We start from the raw sequence: 14831 nt of genomic DNA, 5'->3' as shown, positions 1-14831 counted from the left end.
GAAGGCTTATAATGAAATGATTTCACCGGAGCATTTTACAGAAAGAAAAATTTAATTGTGCAAATACTCGACCTAAATTAATTTGAAATTAATAAGATTTGATAAACGGCTTGATACGATTCATAATAAGTTGTATCATCGTTTTATAGTTCGGAACTGATATGATATAATTCTTTTCAAATCAAAAATATTATGGAGAAACGCTGAACTGTGTTATTATTCGGTATTTATATAAAATAATTTATAAAACTATCTATAATAGGGCTAGGATAGATAGATCTGCATTATAATTAACGACCATATTTGACGTTCATCACCTCGCCACATGGGGAAAATTTCACAAAAAAACTTGCAACAGTTTAAGCAAGATTATTAACTTTTTTAAATTGCATTTATTTGTTATTTACAAATACAAATATGTTAATTTTTACTCGTGGGTGAAGACGGACCCAATAAGTGGCTCAGCATGAGATCACCGAATCGCAGATTACCCAACATCATTAACTCAAAATAGTTTCTGTATGTGCAGATTGTGTCGTTTGAGTCACTTGGAGATGTTGTCCAGTGATAACACTCCTTCACCTTTCGCCATTAGTCACTCACTGAAGTCTAGGGGCCACTTTCGTTTCAATCGTCTCGGAGGATTTTCCGGTAGGGTTGGAGTGATAATTGTAGTACTAGTAGATTATTGTGGATGCTCAATGATTGATGACATTTTTTATATCGTGTTTTGTTGAGATCGTGTACAAACGGGATGTGAAGGTCGTTACGTACGATTTGAAGCATAAAAAGGAGCATTTATAATTTGACGGAGAATTTTAGACTGAATTGATTGGAGACGATGGGAATTGGAATCCTTGGCTGAGCCCCACACTTCACCACCGTACGCCCAGAGAGGTCTTTTAATTGTCTTGTAAATTAAAATTTTATTTTCATTTTCTAATTTTCAATGTGAGTCAAGTTCGTTTTGATAATTTCTTGCGTCGGCTTGTTTGCTGTCTTTTCAATCTTCTGTGGGGATTCCAAGTCAGTCGTTTATTCATGAAAAGTCCAAGATTACGCACAAGGTCAGTAGTAGGCAATGGGTCTCCGTTTAAATTCTCTGCACGACAAATATACGTAAGGTAATTTTTATTTGAACACTTTTCGTTAGATCGTTACTTTGTGAACCATACTGTTAATTCATTGTGATGTGTTGAGTGTTAATTGAGGGGTCCGAATTATGAGTAAGAATTGCTGTATCATCAGCAAATGTATGTATTGAAATGTTAAATGTGTAGGAATATCTTAAGTGTATATTGAAAAAAGAAATGGGCCAAGTATGTTCCCCTGAGGAAGACCCGCCCTTATGCGTACATAACGTTCAAATTCAGTTGAGATAGATATCAATATGAGATAGTATGCTTGAGAAGGGCAGATATTCTTTTGAATCCAAAGCAAGCCTGAGTCACAGAGTCCATCGAAGGCATGTTCTAAATCAAAATAGACACCCAAGCAATTCTTTTTTTGTTCAAAGAAGTATCCAAACTGATGATCGGGAATAATATTACTATTGTGTGTTATTTAGAGACCGGTTGGTCATTAATTTGTTCAAGTGGTGAGGAGCGGTTAGGAATGACGTGTTTGATATAGACACTTTTCATTTTTTCGGCACGTTTCGACCTTTACGTGTCATCGTCAAGGCCTGGGTAAAATACAAAACATATGTTGATTGGAAAAAATAAATGTTAACAAGACATATGTACATTTTGTATTTCCTACTCACATAAAGTCTGATACCATTTTTGAGGTGTCATGTTTGTTTCGCGTGAAAGTGTTGTGAAACGTGAATTTGTATTCTGCTGTTTTTATATAATTGTGAGGGTGGAGAATGCGGTAAATCTGGAAAATTTTCTTTGATCACGCGGTTTTATTTTACTCAAAGAATGTCGAGATTGGGGATTTTCTGTACTGGCTTTGTAATTCGGGGTTTATTCAATGAGTTCAGTTATTAATATTGGAGTTATAAAAATTCAGTTCCTAGTTCAGAATGTATAAAATAATTCATAAGCCAAAAAATATAATAAAGTAGTAAATACTGGTGTTCTCGTACTTAAAAAAAAAAGAAATACTTTTTTCTAAACTTTGTAAAGTCTTGTGGAATTATTTAATACCTGTGCGTGATGATGTGATGGGGGAGGTGTGAGCCCAGGGAAATAGTGGCTCATGTACATTATGCTGTGGCTGAACATCGAGTTGGGAACAATAGGAAATCCTGGGCGAGGGGTTTCGCCGCCCCCTGCGCCGCCTTCCGTTTTCACTTCTATCTTGTCCTCCTTGTTATCCTCCACCTCCGACATCACTTCGTCCATCTCCTCCTCTTCTTCTTCGGACACCTCGTGCTGTTCCTCCTTCGACGAGGTGTTGTTGTTCTGAGAATCGCTTATCGCCTCCGACGACGCCCTGTGACCTTCAGGGTCGTCCTTGTTTTCCTCACCCTGCTGCAGATAAATACGAATAATAAAATGAAATAAATGTTTCGACTCGTCGATCAATCACCTGTGTGTTTTCCGCCGGGGACGGCGATTCTTTATTTCGAGGAGATGGGCTTCGATTTGTGGTCAAAGAAAGTGGTGCAGGCGAATGCGGTTCGATTTCATCGTCGTCGTCTTGGTTTGTGCTGGCTGGGCTTTTCGTCATCATCCCTGTGTCGCTGGGGCTTTGGCTGTTGCTGTTGTAACCGTTCAAAAGAAGATGGCAATGCATACCTTGTTTCAAAAAGTGACATTTTAAAATTTTATCCGAAACCCTTTACAAAAAGTAATATGGATCGCGTTTAATCACCTGGAGTGACACTCCTTACTTCAGCCCTTTTCTGGGCTGCACGCGCATTTTTGAACCAATAAACAACGTTGTTGACATCAAGAGGTTTTCTCCCTCTTCTAGATTCCAAGCTGTTCAATTCCCTCACATATTGTTGAATCTTTAAAAAAATCAAAATACATTGAAATTTCCTTCGGGGAATCGTAAATTAAATATTTTATGGATAAAATTTGAAAAGAAAGGATAGAAGAGCACGGACACTATGGCACAATGTCCTTACTAATAGTTTTCTAATTTTACTGAAAGAAGAAGTCACCTGTTGTCTACTCGGATGTTGGTTTTCCATAAACCATCTTTGCAATTTAGGAAGCTCTAGCTCGGGGTCGAAGCTAGTCCTCATTCTTGTCTTCGGCGTTGGATACTGGTTTTGTACCGTCTACAAGACCACATTTTAGTACGAAATTCACAGGGTAAATTAACGTTTAGTTTACCTGTAGTGCTGGATGAACGTGATTTTCCTGAGGCTTGTCCATGAGCGGCTTGCGATCGTGGACTTGCGGTGGCGGCGAAGAATACCAAGAAATCGGTGGCCTCACCAGTCTCGCTTGTTGCACCGCCCACCACTGGTCGAATTTCCTTCTTGTCTCTTCGCTGGGCTGTTCCAGGGAAGGCTGGCCGCTGCCGTTCGGCCCGATGGAACTGGTCCTGATAAGCTGGGAAACGACATTCTGCAAAAATGGTGAAAAAGTTCGTTTCAGGCCAATTTTTTGTATGTGGGAAGAAGGTTCAGCCGCCTTGAAAGCTCTTATCGTTTCAAAAGCATTTGCAATAATTATTTCTCAGAAAGAAAATAGTGTTTTTCCTACAAAGAGAACTTAGCAGATAAGCTCGCTTGAGGAAAAAGTATTTTAGTATGGTAGTAAGAGTGATAAACATTGGAAATCGAATGTTTTAATCTTTTTTATTTTGGGCCGTAATATTTAAAAATATTTTGTTAGGAGAAGCTGTTCCTGACTTAGACAATAGACTTGACAGTACACTTCAGTCCAATGCAAATTTCTCGTAATATTCATATATTTCTTGTATTTATTGTACAATACACGTTTTACACATGGCTTAATTGTTTAAAACTAGGTAGGCAATAAATCTGAAATTTAAATAAATTTGAATAACAATATAGGATTTATTTAGGATTAATTAATGATGGTGGTTCTTATACCACCCATATACCAGGAATTTTCTAGCTCATCGACAGTACTCCATTGATAGCTGTGCTTTACATTAATTTGGTCTGTTCAATTCAATTGAAGCTTAAATACGTTTTTGTTTGTTAATCCAACAGTAAATAAGAGAAATGTTCTTTTTATTTAATAAGTTGGCGGTAGGATTCCGCGAATAAATATGTGATGAACTTTACAATCCTGTCTGGAAAAAAAATTAGGTGGATAATTCAACTTCGAGGTTATATCAACTGAGGGTTCATATAACCCTGAGGGGGTGCCGGTGTTTTTGAAAAAAAAAAAGAAGCCCATTTGTAAGTATTCCCTTACAATAATGGCCGGGGTCGACGCCTAAATTCATACATACCAACGCATAGCGTGTCCAGTACGTAATGAGGCAGATACGGCAAAGACACAAGTTTTCACTCCGTGACAACTATGCTAAATGAAACGTACTTACCTATTTTGTTTAAACTTAAGCATACTTAAAAACGTGTGTGGTGATTAGTGACCGTTAATCGATAATTATTCAGACATCGTGAGATGCGGTCTGCTGTGATGTAGGTTTCAGAAAAACATTTTCTTTATCGTGCCAACGTTTCGATCTTTATTGAGATCTTCTTCAGTGCTCAAACTGTTTTCTTCGTTGTAATTGTGCCATTCTTGCGTGTCGTGTTGAGGCACTCTCAAGATCGAAACGTTGGCACGATAAAGAAAATGTTTTTCTGAAACCTACGTCACACCAGACCGCATCTCTCGATTTCTGAATAAATATTTAAAAACTTTCGATTGAAGAATTAGCTATGGCAGTAATTTTGTTTGAAGAAGAAGAAGGAAAGAGAGTGACTGTGTGGAAGTAGAGCAAAAAAAGAAAATAATATTCGCTGTACACCCAAAGAATAAAGAAAAGAACAAGGATAATTCTACACGATTTTTCGTTGTTCCTCACTATGGATTCAATATGAAAATTACAAAATAAAAAATAGTGACTAACACCTCAGAAACGCACTAGATCAGTATAATTCATTCTAAGCATGCCAATGCTACAAGTGCGTACAGACATGCACAGACACGCGCCGTACAGTTCATATATTCTTTACGACAATACTGACCGTTTCTGGCGCGTGTCTGTACGTTTCCTGCTGAAGTGAATACTCATGTGGGTAATATGTGAAAAAAAATGTGTCTTAGCTGGTACATGCTGGACACTCAACGTGTTAGTATATATGGCACTTAAATAGTTACGACCACCGACGCCTCCATTGGCACCAATTTAATAAATGAGTATAATCTATCCGTGATCAATTTTTAATTAGCCAAAAAAATTGAAAAAAAAATGTTTTAACGTTCCTCATCGGCTAATTGGATTAGGTTTAAAATTAATTACACATTATTCGAAGATCTTGAGGGCGGTCTGGTGTGACGTGGGTTTTAGAAAAACTCTTTCTTTATCGTGCCAACGTTTCGCCCTATATTGAGATCATCGGCACGGCCTGGGATTTATAAACATTGTTTAAATTTTACAAATACATGTAGGATGTGAGAAAAAAATGAATTTATACAATGCTAGAAAATTTTATATTCAGTCAAAGTATTTTTACTCACTCAAAGTGTTTGTTTTCTGCGTGATTGTGCCATTCTTGCGTGTCGTGTTGAGAGTGCCAATGAGATATTGCTGTTTTAAGTTTATATACGTTGATTTTGGAGGGGTGGGGAAGGAAGTCGGGATAGAAAGACATTCTTGTATGAGGAGTCGGCTTCTTTGAGGTGAAAGGAGCCGACAATGGGAAAAAATGGGTAATGGTTCGGCCTGATTATCCTTTCAGGATTATATAGACGGGGATAATTAGGGAAAAGAAAGCGAAATTGTTGAAGAATTAGACTATGTAGAAATGTTTGATGTGTGGAATGTAATGATTGTTTTATAGCTTGATCCCGTACCGAGACACGTTGGGGTAAGTGAAAATTCGAATTTATCCCAATCCCCTCCTCGGATTCACTCTTTCCCATTTTCTTTAATTTTGAATTTATTTAGCCTTTAATATACAGTCCACTTAACGAACATGTTATATGTTTTGTGTGATGTGATGACGATATATGTATGTTATCGACATTGAATTTGATTAATGATATTGTAGTAGCTGCGACTGAGTTTACATGTATCTGTTCTGTAATTGATGCGGTGTTAATGGTGGGTTGTTGGTTTACGAGAAGATAATCTCTCTCCTGAAGATGATCTCAATACAGATCGAAACATTGGCATGAAAAAGAAAATGTTTTTCACATCTCACAATCTCGAATAATCATCAATTAACGGTCACTAACACCCTACATTAATGACACAGCTTAATGATGCCATAAAAGATAAGCAAATCAGGCAGGGGTGATGTGTTGCATTATACATAAAGAAACCATCTATTTTATCAAATTTTACTACAAAATTTTGTTCATTTCGCAAAAACCTTTATTTTTTAATAGTTTTTCTTGTGTCAATTAATCCTCCTTCAAGTGGAAAACCGTTTAAGGTGTTTCATCACCTTAACGTTAATTCGAGCCGTCCTTTCCGTTTCTTTATAATTTACAACGACATTTACACAGCCCTTGTTTATTCCGTGTCCGTTAGCAAATAACACAGATTTAAGCATTGTTCTGAAAACGTTGGAAAGTCAAGGGATTCCATAAATAATTCCTAATCCTCTTGAGATTTACAATCCGTTACTTGCGTTTTCATTCCTCTTTGCCTTAAAGATAATGATAATTTAAAATCTTTGAGATTACGTTAGATCACGGTTAAAAATTGAATCATAAATAGGTTTTTTGGGTTTTCTTTAAAAAAAAAAAATATACCGCTGTGATGTGATCAATGGCAACGATACACAGTAACGATTCACCTTAAGAAATTTTAAAAGGATATCATTCCCAAACTTACTTGATACATATAATAGGAAGAACGGGCGATAAAAACGTGTCGGTATTTAGTCCGGCCCCCGGATGCTGTGAACACGTATGTCGTCGAAAGCCGGTGTCCAACTTGTCGTCCGAATATAAATAAGCCCGGCCCACGGGCTACTGAGAATTGTCAAGGAAAACCTCGGGCGAAAATCCAATTTCGCCTTTATTTTCACGGTAAACGGGCATTAAGATTAACAACCGTTTAATAATAAAATATATTTTTGTTGTTAACAAATTGTTTTTTCTTCCCTGATTTAAATGTTATTTTAACCCTTCGCTGAACTTACCGACAGCCAGCAATCAGACGTTTTCAGTTGTTTAATGGAAAATTAATTTCTGGGACAGTTCATGAAAATGTTGTAAATAGCTAAAAATTATTGTTAGAAAAATTAATATATATTTCCTCTTAATTTTACTTAGGAAGGGTTACATGAAAGCGTACCTTTAGATTACAAATCACATTAATTTTTAACACTTAATAATAATTGACTTGAGGAGAAACAAATGGAACAAACGTACAATGCTCAAAAACCCCAACACCCAAGGAAAGATAAAGAGAGAGAGAGCGAGAGAGAGAGAGAGAGAGCGAGAGAGAGAGAGAGAGAGAGAGAGAGAGAGAGAGAGATGCAGATATATAGAGATAATTTATACTCGAACTATTAAACAAAAAAGTCAAAGACTACGTATAGTGGATGGTATACAGATTATACAAAAATTTATTCCTTGGAGATTTCCAAATCTTATCCTTATCTTATATAATTTTTTGGGAAATTTTGTACAATGTTGGTATGTACAGATGTTTCGTTTTACATCATTTATACAAGCATCATTAATTTCTAAGAAATATATATTTTATATATATTTCGTTATGATATTTTATGGGTTGTCTTTTAAACATGGCAATGTTTCCAACAAAATGTCTCTATGTTGTATAACTGAATTTGTACAATTATATTAATTTCACTAATTTATGTTTTGCCATTTTTCAAATGATTGGATTCTCGGCGACAAATGAAAAAATGGCAAAAAGGAGGGGAAATACAAAAGGGTTGAGATGGGAAGTTGGTGTCCGAGTGGATCGAGGTCACGATAGCTCAGGTAGTAGAACAGCGGCGTATATAGCCGAAGATCGTGGGTTCGAATCCCGCTCGTGCCATTGACGTTTTTATCTCAACTAAAAACCTTAATTAATTGTAATTGATATTGACAGTCAGATAGATAGTGATACATAGATAGAGAGATAGATAGAAAGAGAGAGATAGATAGATAGAAAGAGAGAGACAGAGTGAGAGTGAGTATGGGATGGAGTGGGTGAGGGGGAGAGGGTGAGAGTGTGAGGGAGGGAGAGGGAGAGGGAGAGGGAGAGAGAGAGAGATACAGACAGAGAGAAAAGTATACTCTAAGAAAGATATATATATATATATATATATATATATATATATATATATATAGAGAGAGAGAGAGAGAGAGAGAGAGGAAAGTTTGTGTTTAAAATCTACATGTTGGAAATTTCCAAATCCACATACACGTTTGACTTTTTCAAAAATGTTGTTTAATGTTTATGTTGGCATGTACAGGCATTAAGTTTTAATTCATTTATACAAAAATTGACGATATAATTGAAAAATTATTTTACCTGAAGATATGTATTTCTAAGAAATGTATGTATTTATATATCTTACGTTTTTACATTTTATGGGCTGTAATTTAAAAATGGCAATGTTCCCAACAAAATGTCTGTTTATGTTGTAAAAGTGAATTTGTACATTTTTTTAATACAAATTAATAATAACTTATTGAGAGATAAAGAGAAAGTGAATGAGTGGGAGGAGGGGGCGATGAAGAGAAAAAGAGAACTAAATATATATGTAAAGATATATATGTATATATATAAAGAGAAAAAAATAGAGAGTGGAAGTGTGAGAAGGGGAGGGTAGAAGAGGAAAAGAGCGTGGGAGGGAGGAAAAGAGAGAGTGAGTAATTGAGAAAGAACTGAGAAGAAGACTGTGAGGGGGTTGATAGAGAACGAGGGGCATTAGAATGAGGCAAGTGATAAATCTTTATACGAGAGAGACATTTTAATTTGTACAATATCATCGAATGCCTTTCAACAAATCTATAGTCTATAATTATTATATGTTAAGTATATCTTCTATGGTTTTCTGTGTCTGTATTTCCTCTTTCTAACAGAATTTTTATCCTAGCCAATGGTTTTTCTGTCGATCGCGCAGTGCCCCCCTATGCCCGGAAGAGTTGGTATTCCGGTATGCATGAGGAGTCCCTTTCCTGCCATTTCGAAAAGCATTTGTTTTATAAATCCGCGTTATCTGGATGAAACGAAAACTCTGTTTTTTTAAATCAAAACCCGTGAAACTCTGCGTTAAAAGCTAAAACACATGCCGTGATTATCCTTTGCTTACAAAAGCGAGCTTGTTGTCTCGACAAAAGAATTCCACTGTTTATTTTTAATTATAACTAATTTTCTGAGGCTATTTTAAAGATTAATAATTTAAATATATAAATAATTAAGTTTTTATTTATTAACAAAAATTATGTGACTTACGAAAACGTATGTATCAAACATATATACGTTTATTCTTATGTACGAAAATTCAATTTCATTGGAATCAAGTGAATTTATACAATTCTATTTTTAATCAGAGCACAAAAATAAATGTACATAAATAGCAAATCACTTATATTTTTTAATATTAGATTTATGTATATAAATCATTTTTGCGGTAAAGTCGAATTTAAATTTCAGACCAACGGCCGAGATTGCTGATAATAAATCTTCACAACTTTCAAGTTTTTGAACAACTTGTGAAATACACTTCCTTAAAAAATGAAAATGTCTTAAATAAGAACAAGGGTTAATTCATTAAAAAACTTCAAGATACAGCTGGTCGGCAATAAAATTCTATAAGCCCGTCTGTTTTTAAACCCTTATTAAAATCGTAAGTACACAAAGCGAATTATCTTGAGCAGGTACGGGCTTATCTTTGCGCGAGGGCAGCGACAGGTGGATTTATAATTTTCTCATCTCGTAAAAGGCCTCGGCGCTTCCTCATTAGAACTTCTCATTAACCCTTGAGTCAAGCTAAGACCGAGATAATAACCTACTTGTGTAAATCAGCATTAGCCAAGAGTAAATGATTTGAAATTGTCTCTCCCCGGGATGTCCCGAACAAAAGGAGGATTAGCTAGCAGTTAATACTCATTAAACTTTACTTAAACTTGGTTTAAGTCTTTCCTCCCCGCTGCCCCGGCAGGCTGTTTGCTCATTTTTCCCTCGGCTATAAAACAATCTGGCTAACTCAAAATGCGAGGTTTTATCATAAATTACGAGCTGGTGTTTTCGTATATCTCAATTGCTTTAATTGAGATTAAAGAAATTTCCGGGAAATTTAATTTTGCTAAACGGAGCTTTTCGTTTAGGAAAACCCCCGTTGCTTTTACGAGTCGTATTCTGGTATTTAATGGCTTTAGACGTCCACTAATCTCGAACAAATTTTTAAAAACCCAACCATTTAGAAGAAAAGATCAAAGTTTTATTGAACTAACTCCAAAGATATATTAGGTGATAATATCCGTTCCGAGAATATTTCCTAAATTATACATTTATGTTTATTAAATTTTCTTTCACATTTTCCTCAACGAATACTCTTGTTTTGTTGTTTATTTCAAACTATATGTATTTTACGGTAATATTAATTACAACATACTTATTTTAATATATAACAACACATGCTATATGCGGTCGTGCATTATTATGCATTAACAAGAAGTTGTCTCAAAAAAGAGCGAATGAAACCGCGAATTACAGAAGAACGTCCTTCATGAACGCTTTGCAGTCAACGATCGTTTCTGTATGGTAATCGGTTTGGCACGGGCCTTGACATTGATTCCTCCACATACCATAAATATGCTTGAAAAAGCTGTGACTCACGCATGGCACACGAAGCAAACCGTTCTCCACGTCTTCACCACACAAGGTCCCGGTCTTCCTATAGCCATAAACCAATCGGCACTCATCTGTGAAGAGAACAGCACCCATTGTTCATTTGTTCAAGCGAGATGCTGATTTGCGAATAGTCGGATGCCTCTCCAGTAGTAGAGAACCTGATGCGGGACGTCTAGAGGCTGGGCCCTCAGGAAACCTTTGATGACTGTTTTAGAGCTCATCGTTACATTACGGACCGTTTAGAGTTCACTACCTAGAAAGGAGCCGTTAATTGACGGTTCTTTAGTGCGGTAAGACACTTGTCTTACATCGCGCGGGCGACCACTACCTTCCTTTCGATCGAGACTTTCCGTGGCCCCTAAACTGCTGTAGGCTATCGTGGATGGTAGAGCGCGGCACACCCAGGATTGTGTAAGGGGTGTAATGTCGTTGGCCAAAGCATATGCCGGGGGAGATCTGGACTTAAAACCAAGCTTTTAAAAAAAATTTTACCCAAATTTATTGTTCCATCAAAGAGGACAACTTAGAAAACAATTAACTCACTCGACAAGTTGGCTTTGGAAAGGATAAAATTAAGCTGATATTCTTTATTCTTAATCGCAAGAGTGTAAAAGTATTAGTCAAAAGTCACATAAACACTCCTTATGGTAAACAACAAATTTTTAATGACGTATTTCGTTTCAAGTTAACTATTAATCTCAATACCTAGTTTTTATACGTAAAAATGACACCTCTTTTTTTTGCGTGTATTAAAAACAGATACTTTGAAAAAAAAAGAAGACATCATCCCACAGTCAGGGGTAGACGTACCCAGTAACGTGGTGACATGTGTTTTGATTCGCGTACTATTATCCGTCATCATCATTATTAAAATCAAACCACCCTTCACCACTTTAATTATTATTAAAAAACGATCAATTGTCGATACTGATAAAGTTTTATTATTGACTTCTCACCATTAACACATAATGGCCTCTTTATGAGAGAAGTGACTTGACACCTGGCCAAATTATCCACAGAAGCACGCAAAGCGTTCGTTGTGTGCCTATGGAGTTGGTAGCCAAATTTATCTGGAAGAATTAACTTAGTACAGGTAAATTCCATAAATTCCAACTAGCAATGATTTGAAGGGAGTGTATTATGTGATTTTTAGCTCTCTCTTATTTGCCATAAACTTTTACAGCTGTATTTAAAGGTTTTTCTTATTAAATATTATTTTCTTCGTACAGAAAGTCAAAAATAACCAGTAAAAGAATTAAGGAAAAAATCGGTACGTGAATTTCAAAAGTCATTGCAAGCTGGGGTTGTCTCCTATTCACCAAAGCCAGTTACCGCTGCGTTTTAAAAGTATATTTACAATACATACTGCCAATAGAATTTTTTTACTATTATTTTGCAATACGCTGATCAGGGTGGTCTGCCTAGATACATCCATTGATCCGCGACATTGCGTCAGTTTATCCACTTTTATGTAACATTCATCATTTGGAGCAACCGGCGTTTTCACGCCCGGCTGGCTGTTGGTTCGTGCGTAAAACTTCTCAACATATCTGTTACACTTTGGCACTTCATGCGAAGAATATTCCGATGTAATAAATCATCGGGAGGCAAAGTGGGCGCGTAATTATTTAACGACTTCCTTTTGTGTGTTTCATTCGACGACGAAGTTTCTAAAAATCATGCTAATGGGCATCGTCAAAGTAACATAAAAACGTTTCCAAACATCCTGATTTTATTATAAGATATAAAAGAAACATTTAACACTTTTAGGTGAGTTTTTTCTCGTTAATCCAAATTAAAATAATCGATCGGTATTAAATTTTCAAGTAGTCCAGCGTTTTTGAACAATTATTCAGTCTCCGTGGGATTGGCTTGATTTCTAAATGTCGGATGGTTTAGCAGATCAGCCTTTGCTAATTAATTTTGATCCCGTCCCCAAGTTATTAAATTTAATTGATGTTTTATTCCCGGAACACGGCATTTGTTCACGATTGCCAGTTATTAACGGATTATCGTACAATTTTCCCGTCGAGTTTTAATGGCATGGCAGGTTTTTATTTTCTTTTGTTAAAACGAACATCAAAATTACTTTAAAAACACGACACGTGGGAAATAAATAGCAGAAAGGCTCAGCTCTTATTCTTCCGTAATTGAACAGTTAAGCGTTCACATTGGATCAAACTAACATACAATACGTGAGTAACGAGTCGAAAAAGGAAAATTACTACATTGTCTTATTGTAATTTTTTAATCAAAATTATTTGAATACAAATGCCTTCAAGACAACTTCCTAAGTTCTCACAATGTGTAATATTTATGGCAAAGGACAAGAAACTAAGAAAGGCACAGCTTGATATAAATGCATAATAAAATATGATTATTAAAACATTATTAAATGTTAAAGTGAAAACTGTTTATTTTTCAACGAAGGTACTTATGCAATTAAACAAAAAATGAACACGTGTTAAATGACTTTAAACATGCTGTGTTATTACATGAAAAATATAGCCATAATAATAATGTGGGAAGTTAAGGGGTCGACCAACAGCTGAGGTCATCGCTGGCCCTCTGCGTGTTTTTATTTCTTTTTCTGGTCTTGAATATTAAGCCGATATCCTAAAATGCTAACCTTTCATTTGTAAGTCAAATTGTCAATTACAAAGTAGACACTAGATATAGCATACATATATACATCATTAACCTATACAAAAGAAGTCTGGTCATATTCACTCAGAGTACACGATATTCCTCAGGGCGGGTTAAGGAATCGCTTCCTTTCACGCTAATAAATTAATTCTTTCCAATAATTAAATGGAATTTTACTGGGCAGACAAACAGCTTAAGTCGAATTACATTATTAAATAAGTTTTCAAAATGTGTATCACAAAATCCTATACAATTCCTAATCTTCCCACATAATCTCCTTGTCTCAGTTAGAATAGTTTAGGCATAATTCATATAATATTTCAGTAATTTATTTTGCCTGTATTCCTATTTAAATATTTAAAAAAAAATACAGTTCACTTTTGTCGGTTGTTTTGAAAAAGTCTTAACATCTTTAAAAAATAAAGAACACACGGTACAGCTGATCGGAAAGCCAACAATGGTTACTATTTTTTTCAATAATCTCCGATTATCCCGGCACGCCTAATCTCAATGTGTCGTAAATTATTTATTACCCAGAATTATTGGACTGGTGAGGAAAAATATTCGGTGAAATAATAATATATTTACAAACTCAGTTACTCATACGGGATCTTTGCCGAACTGAGTATAAAGAAAGAGAAAATTGAACGACCATCTTCTGATTATGCTGATTAGCCCATTCTCAATGTTTTGGTTAGAAGCTTGAAACTTTAAATATTCTAAGGAAAACTTTCAGAAGCTGGCCATATGTCAATTATATCGTCTTTATCCGTTCTAAACTAAATTGAATGTAAAATATATCAAAATCAGTGAATTCTTTATGCTCCAAAAATATTATTGCTAATAAAATAATTGACTAAATTAGTACGGCAGTAAGAAAAAAAACAAAAAAAAACGAGTAAACAGTTGAAAAGTCACGAAAAAGCTAAACATTCACGAAACATCAACACGGCAGGTTAAAAAGAAAACATTTTCCAGAGTAGGCAGTTGAAAATTAACGAAAAAGCCAATTTTCGGTGGAATTTCATGGATTACTTGTTTAAAAAATGCAAAATTTAAATAATTTTTTAATAGATTAGTAAGACAAGTTAAAAAGAAAACATTTTTCCAAAATAGGCAGTTGAAAATTAACGAATAAAGCTCAGAATTTAACCATAAAAAACCATCCTATGATCATCTCGGTACGTCTATTGTCAGTGAAAATTCATGTACATAAAAATTATTTTCAAAAAGTAAAAATTTAACAA

At 35.4% G+C, this 14831-nt stretch overlaps 1 protein-coding gene and 1 long non-coding RNA gene across 4 annotated transcripts in view; one reads left to right on the top strand and one right to left on the bottom strand.

Moving 5' to 3' along the window:
* LOC106665101 overlaps positions 1-14831 on the bottom strand; it is a 172533-nt gene that overhangs the window by 2078 nt on the left and 155624 nt on the right. For 2 of the 3 annotated variants that reach the window (XM_014391302.2, XM_014391303.2), the window contains exons 6-10: positions 3294-3530; positions 3119-3238; positions 2824-2962; positions 2539-2747; positions 2154-2480 (exon numbers count right to left, since the gene is read on the bottom strand). In XM_014391302.2, the coding sequence (XP_014246788.1) occupies positions 2154-2480; positions 2539-2747; positions 2824-2962; positions 3119-3238; positions 3294-3530 (1032 nt within the window). The remainder of the gene's footprint in view (positions 1-2153; positions 2481-2538; positions 2748-2823; positions 2963-3118; positions 3239-3293; positions 3531-14831) is intronic. The other variant, XM_024229015.1, reaches the window with a different exon arrangement.
* The window catches only part of LOC112127688, a 59675-nt gene that overhangs the window by 847 nt on the left and 43997 nt on the right, over positions 1-14831 (top strand). The gene's annotated exons all lie outside the window — the stretch shown is intronic.

Source organism: Cimex lectularius, unplaced genomic scaffold (genome assembly GCF_000648675.2).
Source record: "Cimex lectularius strain Harlan isolate CLEC.00 unplaced genomic scaffold, Clec_2.1 scaffold174, whole genome shotgun sequence".
NCBI lineage: Eukaryota > Metazoa > Arthropoda > Insecta > Hemiptera > Cimicidae > Cimex > Cimex lectularius.
Note: the sequence above shows the minus strand (reverse complement) of the source record. Positions and strands in the feature narration are given on the sequence as shown.